The 16,055-nt window shown below is 41.0% G+C and overlaps 1 protein-coding gene across 1 annotated transcript in view; it reads right to left on the bottom strand.

Annotated features, from left to right (window-relative positions):
• The window catches only part of KCNJ3 (potassium inwardly rectifying channel subfamily J member 3), a gene marked incomplete at both ends in the record, with an annotated part of 158,771 nt that extends 152,358 nt beyond the window's left edge, over positions 1 to 6,413 (bottom strand). Inside the window, one exon of the mRNA XM_082630143.1 lies at positions 5,712 to 6,413. Coding sequence (XP_082486269.1) covers positions 5,712 to 6,413 — 702 coding nt within the window. The remainder of the gene's footprint in view (positions 1 to 5,711) is intronic.
• Positions 6,414 to 16,055: the final 9,642 nt, after the last annotated feature.

Raw genomic sequence — 16,055 nt, 5'->3', positions numbered from 1 at the left:
ACTATGTGGAATCTAAAATTTGGAAATGAGCCAAAAGCAGGTACCAGGATAAAGAACAACAATGCCTTGTGACTCAAAGCATTTCTGGCAATGATTTTGGGACTCAGACCAAAATTAAACTCAGGTAGAAGAAAGTGTGGACCTAGAATTTCATCTGGACTATCTACAGTTGTACATTTCTTTTGACTTCTTATAAATTTATTTATTTTATTTATTTATTTTTGGCTGCTTTGGGTCTTCGCTGCTGTGCGCAGGCTTTCTCTAGTTGCGGCAAGAGGGGGCTACTCCTCGGTGCGGTGCACGGGCTTCTCATTGTGGTGGCTTCTCTTGTTGCAGAGCACAGGCTCTAGACACGCAGGCTTCAGTAGTTGTGGCGCGCGGGCTCAGTAATTGTGGCTCATGGGCTCTAGAGCGCAGGCTCAGTAGTTGTGGTGCATGGGCTTAGTTGCTCCTCAGCACGTGGGATCTTCCTGGACCAGGGCTCGAACATGTGTCCCCTGCATTGGCAGGAGGATTCTTAACCACTGCACCACCAAGGAACTCCCCTCTTTTGACTCCTTAAGTTTGAAATTCCATCAATACACAGGTGGAAAAAAATATGACCAACATCAAGCCTAAAATAAAGATTTTTAATGCTAAGCCAATTATCCCATAAAAATATGTTCACTTTTATGAAAAGAAAGTGACTTATAGATGGAATGTAATTTATCTTGTAATAAATTTTGTGAGGCTTCTATACTATTTAAATGAAAGAACAGCTTTATAATTCCTTGAGGACTTTTTATGGAATTTATAATAATAACTGTGGACAAGATTTGTAACCCTACTTGCACATTCCCCTCCTACTCAGCAAACAAACACCCTCAAATCCATCAAGTGCTTTTTCCTGCTTCTCTTCATCATTTGTTCTTACCTACTACTGTTTATTTTGGGGTCTTTATGTCCCTATTTCTGTTCACACTGTATTCCCCTGAGCACAAGCCACCCTGTCCTTTTCAGGAACCATATTAAAAATAAAAAACAAAACAAACAAAACAACATATTACTACTATTTAAAAGAAGAATAGTAATTATAGTCTTTAAAAAGAACCCAAGTTCTATACCTATTACAAATTACTGTACTTGTGTCAGAGAAAGCAAAGCTAGACTACATAGAAACTGTACTTTTTTTTTTAAAGACATAATAAACCCACCTAAAAAAACTCACCGATCATTATAAGATCTAGCCCCAAGAGTTCTGGGGTACTCAGTCTTAGACATCTTGAATCTTTTTACTAACCACTTGTATGATGTTCAGAAGAAGAGTTTTTTAATAGATATTCACTTGTGAATTTATTTTTTAAAGGAGATAACTAATGATCTCAAGATTAAAACTAAAGTGCAAATTGACGAAGACCAATTGGAGAAAAGAGTCAGTCATACAAAATAGGGTCATATAGAGTCATAACAATAATTGCATTAAAGTGCAAGGTATGGAATGAAGACAAAATAATAAATATATGAAAAAAATCAGGAATCAAGTGGTCCAGGAATCACTGTGGTTAAAAGAGTAACAAAATATTAAGATATATGAAGAGAATGATGAGCTTGTTAGTTTTGCAGATGCAATTTTGTTTTTTATTGCATCTGCATGGGATCACATTCATATGAGGAAACCAGATAGCATCCAATTCTGAGTATCCATATAAATGGAGAATAGAAAAGATGAGTATAAAAATAATGTATGTGATATATTAGAAGATAACTGGGCATCATTACCTTTCATTAGGTGAAAGTTAAGGGTTGCATAGCTGACATCCTAGGAAAGGAAGATGATGACTATACGCCATGAATAAAAATATGAAGATATAAAATTATACTTCCATGAGAAAAATTTATCCTTACCTCTTAATTTCAAAATATGGATCTAACAATTGATTTTATGTTTACTTTATGTAAATAAGGTTTGACTGAGTGTCTACATATATATATACACACACATATGTATACATGTAACTGTGATGGTTTTTGGATAATAAGTGTGCAAATTCTTGAACAATGTATCAAAAAGTTTAAATCTTTCCCTAATAAGATGGAAGTCTAGGCCAGTCAACCATTAGTATTAGATTTGTAGGAAGGAGTGAGATTTCCAAATCCTCTAAACCCAATACTGAATTACAGGGTCCAATGTATCATCCATTAGTCTCAACTCCTTAATCCAGGCATTTTTATTAAAATTTTAAACTGGATGTCATATTAACTTAACATGACCGTGCTATTCATTAGTTCCTATATTTTAGGTTAAAAAAAAGACAACTAAAATAAATTGAAAATTCAAATAAAACATCAACATGGGGATGAAAGAGGAAAAGAGAAAGAACATTCATCTTAAAAGAGCTTTCTATAGCTGTATTCATAATAACATTATAAATTTTAAAGAATAACTTCCAATTATATTCTTAAATTTTTATTTAATCTGTTTTCTTTTTTTCTAAGTCAAAAAAGGACTGATCGCTTCAGGCATAATGTTGGAAGATCTATAATTAAATATTGAAATAAATTTTAGTATTTGCAAGCTTGGAAGATGGGAATAGAGTTGAAATAAAATTTGCTTTCATATAAGTTAACAACAATTAAAAATTAGAGAAGTTATAAGAGAAAAACTTCCATCAAGACATTGAATTCAAAACAAAAAAAAGGCACAGAAAACTTCACAGTAGCAAGGATTAGAAAGCCATATGCATGTTCTTACTTTTCTATTCTTTACAAGAATAGAAGTACTTGAAATCATCAAATATAATTCTTATGGTAATACTGATAAATAAGCTTTTATTCAGCAAATAAGAAAACAGCAATCGAAAAATATAAATGAAATTAAATTAAGTAATAGGAAGAACTCATATAGACTGTAATTACTATTATTAAATATTACGGTTTTGTTGCCTCAAAATTCTATGCATTTCTCTGTATTAAAGATACATAAATTTTACATGTAAAATGTCAAACATGGGTTAGAGGAGAAACTGAATATGTGTAATAATATTTAGTAAGGATGTATAAGACCAATACCAAAATATTACTGCTTTAAGATCTTGGTATAGCTTCTCTTTAAAAATATAGTTGGCTGTTTTGGATCACTTCATCTCAGTCCCTAAAAGAAATGAGAGTCACTTATTAAAGGCAAATCTTCCCTCTGATTTTGCCGAATGTTATTAGTTTCCTAATAAAACATGGCTCCTTTTATGAAGTCTAAGGAAATGACAAGAGCTATGAGAATTCATTTTAATCACCATGGCTACAGGACAAATCAACTTCAAGCAAACTACAGTAACTGGTTGGATGAAGAGCTGCCACTGATCAACCCTCTCCCCTCACAAAAAAAGCAGGACAGAATTTCACCATAATTTTGTTTAAATACAAATTGACTCCACATGCCAATTATTTTTACTTTTAGCACTGACATCTTCCCAACAAGTCAAAAGTAAAGAATTTTATAAGAACATTATACATATTGTTTTAATTAGATGTTTTTATCACCTTGTGTTAATATAGCACCTTGCTCCAAGTTTGCCAACAGTAGGAATCTTTTTTTTTTGTTTGATCAGGACACTCCTTGTGGTATATGTGGTACTTGCATAAAAATCACTATCAGTGTCCTGAGCCACTGTAGACACTGGGTGCTTCAGATTCACTACAACTTTGTAAAAAAACAAAAACAAAAAACAAAATCTACTATGTAGATTAATTCTAATTATTTCTGATTTTGTTAAAATAAAATTTGATAGTCTAAAAACAACTAAATATGTTTCCTCAAAAAGATATTTGTTTTAATAAATGTATTTATATGTTTGAAAAACCAGAGAACAGCAATAACTGACCTTTAAAGTCTAATTTTAAGTTTCCAATACACCAATCAAGATGATAAACTACTCTTCAGTAAAAATCTCAAAGTGACACATGAACATGGATTCTATGACAGAGACTTTTGCACTACATTTATAAAGTGTTGCTGGTAGGCCTAACCTAAAAAGAGAGGTTATATATCTTGTTCTATTCAAAGAAATAGGCACATACAACAAACACCCCTGCAACAAACATGTCTACAACATGTTTAGTCTGATCCAAACAACTCAGTTCAAATGTGGTCCATAGCATGATATACTAAGTTAAATTTAAAAAAAAATTACATGCAGCCCATTGGAGTTAATTATAAAGAATATGATCTACTCAAATTATTTATTCACCATTATCTTAACATATACAGCAGAACCAGGTTGAAAATTTTCCAGTAAGCTATACACAATTAGTTTGTTTACTGTCTGTAGCATAGTAAATATGCATATGATGTGGAGTGACAGGACAACTGAGCTGCTTTAAGTCCAACACTATACTGAGCAAGATGGTCAAGAATATTTAGGGTAAGACCTTGTAAATGAGTAATGAAAATGACACAAGAGCCAAATTTTTTTTAAAGCACACTGGACCACTTTTAACTACCATATAAACTGAGGCTGTGTAAAACGATAGAGACCTGTAGAGTAAAATTGAAATCTCAAAGGCAAAAATCTCAACTTAAATATTTCAGATTTTCATTTTATTAATGCTAAGTTCTAGATGGGGCTATGGTTTTTCCATGCAATCTCAGATAAATTTTTAAGACTGTATTGAGGTCATCTTTTCAGTTTATGAACATTTGAAAACTATCTAAGGCAAATCCCTCAAAAAGATGGATTGTAAATAACACATAGAGAACTGGGCTTGTATCCCTCATTCCCAGACTCTAATTGGGTGAAAGATTAGAGTGGGCTTCTCTTCTTGTTTGTAGTGGTGCCCTCTAACGATTAGATGGGCCTTGCTTTAATAATCACTCCATGAGCAATTTCTTTTAGCATTTACACCGCTGATGGTAGGAAGCAATCTTCTTTAATGGATGCTGAAAAGCTTCAAGTGAAATCTGTAATTGACAAAGGCTTCATAGAAACAGGCAATTAAGAATAAAATTAATAAGAGACTCTACAGGAAAAGCACTCACGCTTTCACAGAATATTTCTCTAGGAAAATATTTGGTAAAAATAAAACTTGAAAACAACCAGGTGTTGTTTTTCCACTTTATAAACTGCTTCTCTGGTTTGTGTACTTGTTAAAAAAGATGACCACAGATAGAGTTAGAATAAATGTTCTTGGGTCTGAAGGAATAATCCACCTGCTAAATACTACTAGGGGGGAAAAGAAGAAATTTGAAAAAAGAAAGACAGAAAAGCCCTAAGTGAAAATTAAAGCAATTTCAGCACTTTTTTCTTCAAACTAAAAGCTGTTCAGTTTTAATACTTCAAGTTTACTGGACTAGCCTATTGACAACAACTCAAAAGCTCTCTAAAGAGCAAAGCAGCAAGGGTGTAGGAAGGAGAATGGGGCACTCGTGTACCTCAGAGGTCCAGGAGCCAACACCATTCCGTTGGCGTTACTAGTCCAGAAAGTGACACAAATACATCCGATGAATATAAATAAAAATAAAATAAAATAAATAAGAGCACGAGAGTGGGTGGGAAAGAACAGAACTGTCCGTTGTACTCTCTTTGCCCAGTCCTCCACGCCCTCCCCAGCTCCCAAACAAGGAAGTTTACCTGTGGTGTTAGGCAAGACTAGGAGCCTGAGGGTGGCTCTCAGGTGAGTTAATTCCCAGGTTTGAGGGCTGGCGGTCGCCAGGTGGAGAGGGGGCGGGTAGCACTTACTTTGAGCAGCTTACAGCGGATCTGCGCGGAGACCATATGGCTGTTGCGCAGGTTGCCCACTCGGAACATGAGCGTGAGTTTTCCGTCCCTCATAGAGATCACCGCGTGCTCGCTAAACATCAGGGTCTCCGCGCGCTTCTTGGGCTGGGACATCTTGATGAACATGCAGCCTATGAGGAAGGCGTCCACGATGGAGCCGAGAATGGACTGGAAGAGGAAGAGGATGATGCCCTCGGGGCACTTGTCGGTGATGTAGCGGTAGCCATAGCCGATGGTGGCCTCGGTCTCGATGAAGAAGAGGAAGGCCGAAGGGAAGTTATAGACGTTGGCCACGCAGGGCGTGTAGTTGCCGACGTGGGCTTTGTTCAGGTCGCCCCGAGTGTAGGCAATCACCCACCACATGGACGCCATGAAGAGCCAGGCCACGGTGTAGGTGAGAATGAAGATGAAGAGGTTCCAGCGCCACTTGAGGTCCACCAGGGTGGTGAAGAGGTCCGAGAGGTAGCGGCTTGTCTCACTGCCCAGGTTGCCGTGCTGGACATTGCACCGGCCGTTCTTGTCCACGAACCGCTGTCGCTTCTTCTTGGGCACAAGCTGCTGCTGCGGGCCCTGGCCCGGCCCCTGGGGCTGCAAGCCCGAGCCGCTGGACGAGGTGGTCACTACCTGGTAATCGTCCCCAAATTTCCTTCGGAGTGCAGACATAATACGGAGGGGCGAGCCAGATTCAAACGCGAAGCGAAGGCGCAGGAGCCAAGCGCTGCAAACCAGCACCAATGAGGAGGTGGGAGCGGGAGAGAGGGGGGACGAACGCCGGCGTGCCCGGGGTGGGGGGCGCACCCGGCAGGTAGCTGCGGTCTCTGCCCCCCGCAGACGCCTCTCCTCCCCTGGGACGGAGGCTTTCTCTCCACGCTGAGTCTTAAAACAAAAAAAAAGTGTTCTCCCACACTCAAGGCAGGAGGGCTGCAAGGACCAGGAACCCGAGCGCAAATGTGCCCCCAAGCTTTTCGAGGCCTCTCTTTTCTTCCCTCACCACCGGCATCCCGGGGGCCCCCTCTTGCCTTCCCACAGCCCTCCTGACTATCCTGCAGCGCTCCCAAACTGACTGTTTTAAGATTGATGGCCAACTCGCCGGGCTGCCGAAGCGGCGCTACCTGCTCGGACCAGACCCTCCCCCCCTCCCCGCCGCTCCCCGATCGCCCGCCCCGCGGGACGGCTCCCGGCTCCCTCCGGCGCTCCCGCCTCCTATCTTTTGGCCCAAATCCCGCCCAAAGGCATGTCTGCCGGGCACGAGTACAGCAGACCCTACCCACGCCCTCTGGGCTCAGAGTCCCCGCTCCGGACTCCGGAGACGCGCCCGCCTGCCGTCCGCGGGCCGCTGAGTTTCCGCGGGCGCCACCGGGGCCCTCAGGCCGCCCCCGAGCGCTGCAGAGACGCGGCGGTGCGCTAAAGCCGAGCACTCACCCAAAGCGAGAGCGCAGGAGGCGGCGCGGCCGGAGGCAGCGGCAGCCTGGCCTCGCACTCTGCCCTGAAGGCGGTTTTCCTCGCCCCTACTTTTCCTGGGGCACCACGACGGGCGCCAACGCCGGTCCCCCAAGCTCCGCACCTTCCTGAGGGCACCGCGCTGCCCCCCACCAGAAGGATCCTGGCGCGCCGGGCACAGAACGACTTGGGAGCGGGACTCGAGGGTTCCTTGGCGCCGTGCTCTCCCAGCAGGCGACAACGGTGCAGCTGTAGGGGGTTTGAGCCTCGGGATGCGGGTCAGACTCTCAGGTGAAATACCAGCTCCGCTCCAGCTTTTCCTCTGCTTCACGGTTCCTGCCTTGTCCTCTCCCCTCCTCGGTCCCCCACTCCCTGTCCGCGTCTCTGTGGCCCCGGTTAGATGAAGCGAGGCTCGAGCAGGGGGCGGCGGGAGAGCGGTGTGTGTGTTGGTGCTTGTGATCCGCTGCAGAGCCGCGCTAGCCCCGCCTGTCCCTGCCTTCCTCCACTGTTTCACCAGCCTGAATTGCACCTCCGCGCCTCAGTTGAGCCTGCAGTGTCTGGCAGCTCAGGAAAAAGCGAGCCCCTCCAATGAGAAGCGACTCTAAATCTGCTCCCAAAGGAACTCTCCTTCATCGCCCCCCTGCATCAGGCAGAAAGCCCCCAGCAAGCAGCAAATATGCTCTTTGAAAGGAGAGAAGTACAATATGCCTAACTAGGGCTCTCGTGTAAACGGATGCCTGGGTTTGAGGATGCATCATAAACAGGGATCCCGACTGGCTTCGAGATAAGCCTGTTCAGAACTCAGAGTTGCAAGTAGCAGAGGGGGCTCAAGATGGGAACAGAAAGGAGGGGAGGCACTCCTAGGAAAACTCACGGTCCTCCCTGAAAATGGCTATTAGAAAGACTTGGAATGTCCGGAGTTAATGTGTGGCTGTAATTGAGGGAACACGGCTGGACTGTAATGGCCCAGGCCTGGCAGTTAACTTAATGGAGGGGCAAAGTGCAGAAACAGCTAATATAGTGCCCATGCGTAAACATCAGTTTTTTTTTTTTTTAACCACATTTCATGTTTGTTCTAAGATGCTATGGTCTCTTATGGCATACTCCATTCCGTCCAAACACATAAAATTGAATTTGCTGGAAAATTATCAAATCATGGTGTTATGAAAGCAAGGGGCTGCTGTAAGACTCCCAGGCAAAGGAAAATAAGTACATAATCATTCTGCCAATTCTCTGCCAATAGGTGCTCCCTTCTAATTCTCTATCTCTAAACCTTAGTGCAGGTAAGCCCTGCACCTTGTCAGCCATAAATAGAGGACTCTTTCACTGTCCTTTGGTTAAAACGCCTATCCAGGGTTACAGACATCTCCTGCGGGCTCTCTGATAAGAGGTCAGTGACTGTGATTCTTTAGGATTACATAAGAAGGGAAAGTGACACTGTGGGAAGCAGAAACTGCTCTGGGCCTGGATCATAAGACCTGGTTGAGTTCTGGCCCTGCCATTTACAAACTGTGTGACCCTGAGCAAGTTGCTAAACATCTTTGACCCCCAGCTTTCTCCTCTGAAAAATTGGGAGTTTGAACATTTTCCCAAAGTTGGTGCCTGAAAAAGAGAATGAATGTGGTTTTATTAACTCCTTTTGCTGCGAAGGATGTCATAGACTGGGCTGTAAAATTGCAACGAGGCCAAGAGATGAGGAATGAGTGTTTGGAGTTGGCCCCAAGTTGGGAACTAACACATATTCTCCTCTTATCTCTGACTACTCTCCCCCTAATCATGATGACTTTGTCAGGCTGGCTTCTTTTAATTCCTGAAACCCACTGAGGCATAATCGCCATCCTTGGACCTTTGCCTATCTGTGTTCTCTTTCTGGAACGTTCTTGCCCTGGCACTCCACGTTGCTGGCTTCTTCAGTCATTTAGCTCAGCCTGAATGCGTCCTCCTAAAAGAGCCCCTTCACTAGCTTTCCAGGTACCCCCTACCATATCATCTTAGTTCATCTTCATGACACTTCTTTTTCTAGCCACTATTTTCTTCATTTGTTTGTTGTTTCTCTCCCCCTCCAACAGAGTCCTGGAATATAAGAGCAAGGACCTTGTCTCCAACACCTAGAACACTATCTGTCACATACCAGGTCCACAATAAGTATTTGCTGGATCAATAACATATACCCATATACATACGTCACTAGAAACTCCACATGCATTGAGTAACACAGAATTAAAAGTCATCACTAAATCAGGTCACTTAAATAATTTAATATAAAAGAGCATGTAAATTAAAACAAAGTAATCCTTCCTGTGCTTGTTAGCTTTAGAACTGATATTCTATCAGTTGCCAAATCCTTTTGATTGCCCCACTGCAATATCCCTCTTTTAAAAATGGTACTAACTTTCTTCAAATCCCCATTTCATTTTAGACCCAAAGTCAGATGATGTTCTTGCGTTTAGTCTTTTACTCCTTCAAACTGTCCTAGGTAGTATTACTAGATCTGTCTCCTTAGAATCGTATGTTTAGCAGTGGCATGGAAACTAAAGAGCTCTCTGATAGTTTCATTTAATTATTTCATTTCCAAGATTTTAAACATTCCCACTTTTTAAAAAACACTTTTCTATGCAAAACCTTTGCCATTTTCCAACAACTAAATTTATAAACAAATAAGTTTATACTTCAAGAGACATGGTCTGGTCTAGAGGCTAGAAGGGGGAAATAACTTGCTGACTGTCACAGACTTAATAAGTGGAAACTTTGAGGTTTGAACCCAAAATAATGAATCTCCAGAACCTAGTTGTTCTGCTATCTCTTCCCAGATGCCTAGAAAGGAGTCTAGGATTCTTGCTCTGTAGCCAGGGTCTCCCTCCACTCCACCACTTTTCTCATACAGGTTGAGATCTAAGGTCCACCAGAATATAGCCTAACCTATCTTTCCAAACTTATCCCCTATCTTCCCTTTAATGTGGGCCCTGATCCAGCCAACTTTGATTGTTAGCAATTCCCCAAACATTAACTGCATTTGCTCAACTGCAGTCCTGTCACTTAAGTATTCTTTCTCTATCCCTACAAAGTCCAAATTACCATCTCTAATGTACACACAAGAGAAGGGAAAAATTCCTTCAGCTTTTACTTCAAGTGCTATCTCCCCCACATTTACCTTATCCTCCCACTAGCCGTAATCCATCCCTTCTCTGAATTCTCATTCCCCTAGATTTGCAATGTGGTTTTTACTTTCTAGCCTGTATTTGAGCTCAGAATTTACCAAGATTTCCCCTATAAAGTAGTAAGCACCCTGAGCATCCACCTATTACTATTTTGATACCATCTAGCACTCCAGCTACCCAACCTTGCCTTGAACATGATAAATATTTAATACGTTTTTAGAGAGAACTAAAATTTACTGAGCCTACTTTAACGTGCCAGGCAACTTACTTGGAGCTTTACAGTTAGTATTTCCATGACATAGCTAGCAAGATGGTAGAGCAGGGATTCCAAAACATGTCTGCCCATTTTCAAGGTCTCTCTTCTTTGAGAGAAAGAGTATTGCCTGATAAGTTAAAGATTTTTCAGGATGCCATCATGTCACACTTTAAACGTGACTGAACCTTTGGCCTATTTGTGACCTTGAGTCCAACTGCTTGAAAATGTTTAAAGATGAACCAAACGCATCTTCCTCTGTCAGGACAGCTGCTTCCATGATGAGGTTCTGGATGGCAGCCAGCCCCACGGTGCTGAGGCCAGGCAGGATGTGTAGGGAATGGATGACAGAAGGCCACCTAATCAGGTGCTGTCTGATGAACTGAAGTGAAACACTGTGAAGAGAATGGGTCAAAGGAAGGAGAGGCACACAATTTCAGCCAAAGCCACAAAGCCAGAACAACCTGGAAAATAGAACTACAGAATACACAATACACATTTGGAGTCCAACATTTAAAGATAGGGTGGTAGATTGTAAACAAACTACCGTGCAGTTCTTGGCCGGGGCTGTGGCAGGGTGGAGGGGAGATCAAAGCTATATTTAACAACAAACTCTGTTCTAAACAAGCTGCATATTTATTCTTCCCAGAAATGTTTCTGGCAATGGCTTATTTGCTGTGTCCAAAATTAGTAATAACACAAATAACTGTAACTTTAAAAATGAAGGATATGATTCTGTGTTTTAATACTGAAAAAGCATGACTTTGCACATACACTCACCCTATTATATAACAGAACAGTGTGGAGAAAAGAGTAGATTTAATGTAAAAGAAAAAAACCTCTGCCCCTGAGAAGTCCAAATTCTAAAAATGACTTAATCTTCCAACAGCGAAAAAAGCAAAGCTTTGAACATCTCAGCATACCTGGAGTCCATCTCCTCGTCATTCACTTATTGCCACAGTGACTCCCACCATGAAATAGTCCACATGGCCAGAAATATTAATTACTCCCGGGTGAAACTGGTATTATATTCAATACTCCTTTACTCCTAATCCTACCATTCTCCAAAGTCCGGTGAAGAGATGGGCAGGCTTGGGATCTGAAGGTCTTACGCTTCAAAAGGTGACACATTCCCATTACCACCATAAGCTCTGCTATATCTGGGAAGAGGTCACTCTTTGAAATTCTGTATGCAATTTTGGGCAATAGAATGGTGTTCCTTTTTTTTTTTCAACCCTCCTAAAAAAAGATACCGAAGTTATTTTCTCTCTTGCCAAAAAAAGAAGGAAAAGAAATGAAAGGGAGAAATCAGTTTGAGATTTGATTGCGCAGATTTGAGAACAGAGGCATTGCCATACCATAGCAGATGACTCATCCAGCCCTTCATCTTGGCTCCAAACTCTGGCCTCCGCCCGACGATTGAGAGAAAGGCAAAATGCCATTGTCACTTGGAGACCATTTATTTAGCAAGGTTTCCCTGACTTAAGCCCTCTCTTTACTCCAAAGCTATACATGGGAATACTCTGTTTTATGAAAGAATAAGGACTTTAAAAAAGTCTTCCAGAACTCGAGGTCTGTTAGAAAAGAAATAATTGTTTTATCAGACTCAAAGGTTTGTTGGAAGGGTGTGAAGGAAAAAATAATTTGCTTTCTTTATTGTGTCAGTTGAAGTTATATCAATACTTCTGAGGATTTCTCCCCTGAGAATACGGATGAAGTCCCAGATGTCAAAATACGTACAAGAATCCTACTTAGTTCAATACAATACACATTTAATGTGCATAAGCCATGTGCCTAGTGCCATGCCAGGGGTTGTGCAGGTCAGAAATGATGGCAACATAATGCCAACAAAATATGTTAACAACAACAGTAATAATAAGTAATACAATGTGTTAAGCATCTAAAGGAAGAAGATTGTTTTATTAACGTTCAGAAGAACAAGTCTCTTTAAGAAATACTGTTCCAGGGCTTCCCTGGTGGCGCAGTGGTTGGGAGTCCGCCTGCAGAGGCAGGGGGCGCAGGTTCGTGCCCCGGTCCGAGGGGATCCCACATGCCGCGGAGCGGCTGGGCCCGTGAGCCGTGGCCGCTGGGCCTGTGCGTCCGGAGCCTGTGTTCCGCAACGGGAGAGGCTGCAACAGAGGCCCGCGTACCGCAAAAAAAAAAAGAAAAGAAAAAAAAGAAATACTGTTCCAGCAAAAGTGAATTTTCCAAACCTATCAAACTGGAATCACTTACATTTTTTAAGCATTAAATTCCCTCTGTCCAAATGACTTTATTTTAGAAATCTGAAGATAGAATTTTAATAACAAGATTTCTAGGAGGTAACATTTCTACATAATTGGAATAAGATAAGAAATAAATTATATTCATAGAAAGTTACAAACATTAAAATATTGTAAGAAAAAATACAAACAGTAGCATTCTGAAGGTGATAGAGTAAATTTTTCACACGAACCTTCTGCACTAGTGTATACAAAAAAAATTGCAATTATTTTTCACTACTGGAAAATAAAAATGCAACTTTTGTAATTTTCATTAAAATGTTAGAATGACAGATTGTGCCAGTACAGTTTATCTGGGATGCAGATACCAAGACAAAGCAAGAAGGCAGAAGGTTTCTTAGGGGTAACACCTAAGATAAAAGAGGAAGGGATAGGATGAAGCAGAAGGAGACTTTAGGCTGTGATGCTGATCTGACACTAATGAAAAGAAAAGAGAGAAAACAGAATTGAATAGAGAGACACTCAGACTATTATGTAAATTTGCCAACCGGGAGCAATAGTTGGCCATTGGAAGAGTACAATGTTGAGCATAGGTGGCTGTGTCCTCCTGGGCTTGCTGAGCTGTCATTGGCTGGGGGCTGCCCTCAGGAAAACATGACTTTGGCTGAAACCTGTATCAGACTGGGAAAGGTGCTGTAGCTGGAGGCCAACCCATGCCATACACTCCTTCCAGCTGAAGGCAGGTTTTTCTTGAAGGCAGATCAAATGACAAACATCCAAGGCTGCCAGTCAGAGAAGTGGAGTTTATCAGGGTCTTTTCAGAAGTTTTGTTACAAATATCCAGAAATACTAGTATAATCTAACCAACTGTTTATGACTGTGTGTGTAAATCTTCAGTTTTGTCCTGGTACAATGACACGAATCTCTTTTTTTTGTGGGGGCAGGGGGTGGGTAGTAATAGCCCATGGCCATGTTGATCTTGGCTTCATTTATAGTCTTCTAGAGGGTAGAATATATATATATATATATATATATATATATATATATATATATATATATAACTTATATATATATAAGTTAAGTTATATATATATAACTTCTTTTAGCATCTTCCAAGACTGAGGCGGCTTGACAGAGAGAGAGAGACAGGAGTCATGGAACAGTTGGGCATAGGACAGGAGAAGAGAGTAAAAGAGAAGTTATGAAAGATCCTAGATGATAAAGAGATTGAGAACAGAAATCAAGCAACTTTTCACAGCAGGAATAGGTTAGAAAGAAGAGTAGAACAACATACAGAATTTTCTGAACTCTGATTGTCCTGTTTATAGTTTTTAGTTGTGCATTAGAATCACCTTGGGACTCCACCCCAATAATTTTATCAGATTCTCTGGGCATAGAGCCCAGCCATCAGTATTTTTCAAAACCTCCCTTGGTGGTTCTGACAACACAGCTAGGATTGGGAAACACTAATTTGGGAACTGCATACCTATTAGTGCAGGAGCGTCCCTGCGAAATTTCACACATGTAAGTATCATCAATCTTTCTCCCCCATTCAGAGGCCCCATTCTTTGGCACCAAAGAGAGACAGTTGGGATTAGGACCCCCTTGTCCCCTGTACTCTCACAAATCACCAGAGCCCAACACATGTGGATCTGAATGCAAGCAGACAGGAGGATCTTGCCCTCCTTGGAAAAGCACCTGGGCAAAGCAGGAGGCAGTGTGGGTTGACTGCGGTTTCATTCAATCCTACCACCCACACTCATAAATAATGAACATGAATGGAAGGATCTGGGGCCACTGAATTCTTAAGCCCATTAATGTTTTAAGTTTTTTCATTAATAATGTTTCTACAGCTTTCTGCGAATGTGGGTGTGAATGTAAAAATTCTGTCTTTAAAATCTTCCTTCGCCACTATTTATCATACTTTCATGAATTAAAAATGAAACTAGGAAAGGGAGGGAGGGAGGAAGAAAGAAAAGGAGGGAAGAAGTAAGGAAAGAAGAAAGAGCACAAAAATTAAAACTCTCACAAAGATTACTGATTAACCAGTGGCAGAGCACATCACCCATGAACCTGTGTGGCCACGTCGGCTGACAGAAGCTGGGATCAGCAGAGCTGGACATCTGCTTTATATTCCGTGATTATTTGGAGAGGAGCGAGTGAAGAAGAATTACAGAAATAAAGACAATAACCGCTAGAAACTAGGATGTCCTTTTTATACACACTTATTTCTAGAATCCCTCCCAGTTTTGACGCAGGGAAAACTCAATACTTTTCATTTAGCTTTGCGTTCACTCAATAAAATGACAGCGTAAACTCACCCATGTTAGTGATGACCCAGTCTTGCAGAGATCATCTTCATATTCTCCATAAGATAACAGAAGAGGCCCTGGGGATTAGTAAAGTCCAGGGGTAGATTAGGGTTGCATTAAAACCCTCCATTTCCCTGTTATGTGGTTCCTCCTTCAACTTACAAAGTGGGTGCTTCAGCAATTCAAATTTCTGGTTAAGTTAACAATTATTGTTCAAAACTGATCTGAAAGTAAAAATTGTATCTAATTTACTCATAGAAAGCTACTACGTATTTATTGTGAACTCACAGATTATACTGTGGCTCTAGAAACATCTTGGCATTGAAGTAATAATTAAATGTAATGATTCACCAAAGCTACTCTTTTTCCCCTCTCTCATCCCTAGTTGCTAATTGGAAAGTCTCTTCTCCAAAAAAGAGCTTAGGTGATTGATAAAATTTTTTAATTTGTAGATTTCTCTATAGGGAGAGTGGATGGGTATTAACAATCTATTGTGAATATAATATAAAGAAAATGCCTGCTGTTCAACAGTTACATCTCTGTATTGTTTTTGGTTTGCATCAAGGTGAAAAATCAAAGAAAGAAATTAAACATGCTGTGAAATGACCAAATAATGAATTAACTTTCCATGTACATAGAAATAAAGTTCTTTCAGCAGTAGTTTTTAGCAAAATCAAATAATAAGGATTAACAATTAGAGAAGGGGAGAAAGAGAAGATGGAAGAGGGAGGTCACAGCCCAGTTCTAGCCATCAGTAAAGTGCATATTATTTTTTGCATTCTGTGAGGCTAAAGTTGTTGCTGATGAAATGTCCTCACATATTCTGTCAATGTCAGTATGCAAACATCACTAAACAAACCCTTGTGTCAAAATGTCACATAGTGATTATTTATGCTTCTTGACAATACCAATGAATGACA

Source organism: Mesoplodon mirus, assembly GCF_964341445.2.
Source record: "Mesoplodon mirus genome assembly, chromosome: 8".
NCBI classification, from domain to species: domain Eukaryota; kingdom Metazoa; phylum Chordata; class Mammalia; order Artiodactyla; family Ziphiidae; genus Mesoplodon; species Mesoplodon mirus.
This window is presented reverse-complemented; position numbering and strand designations above follow the sequence as displayed.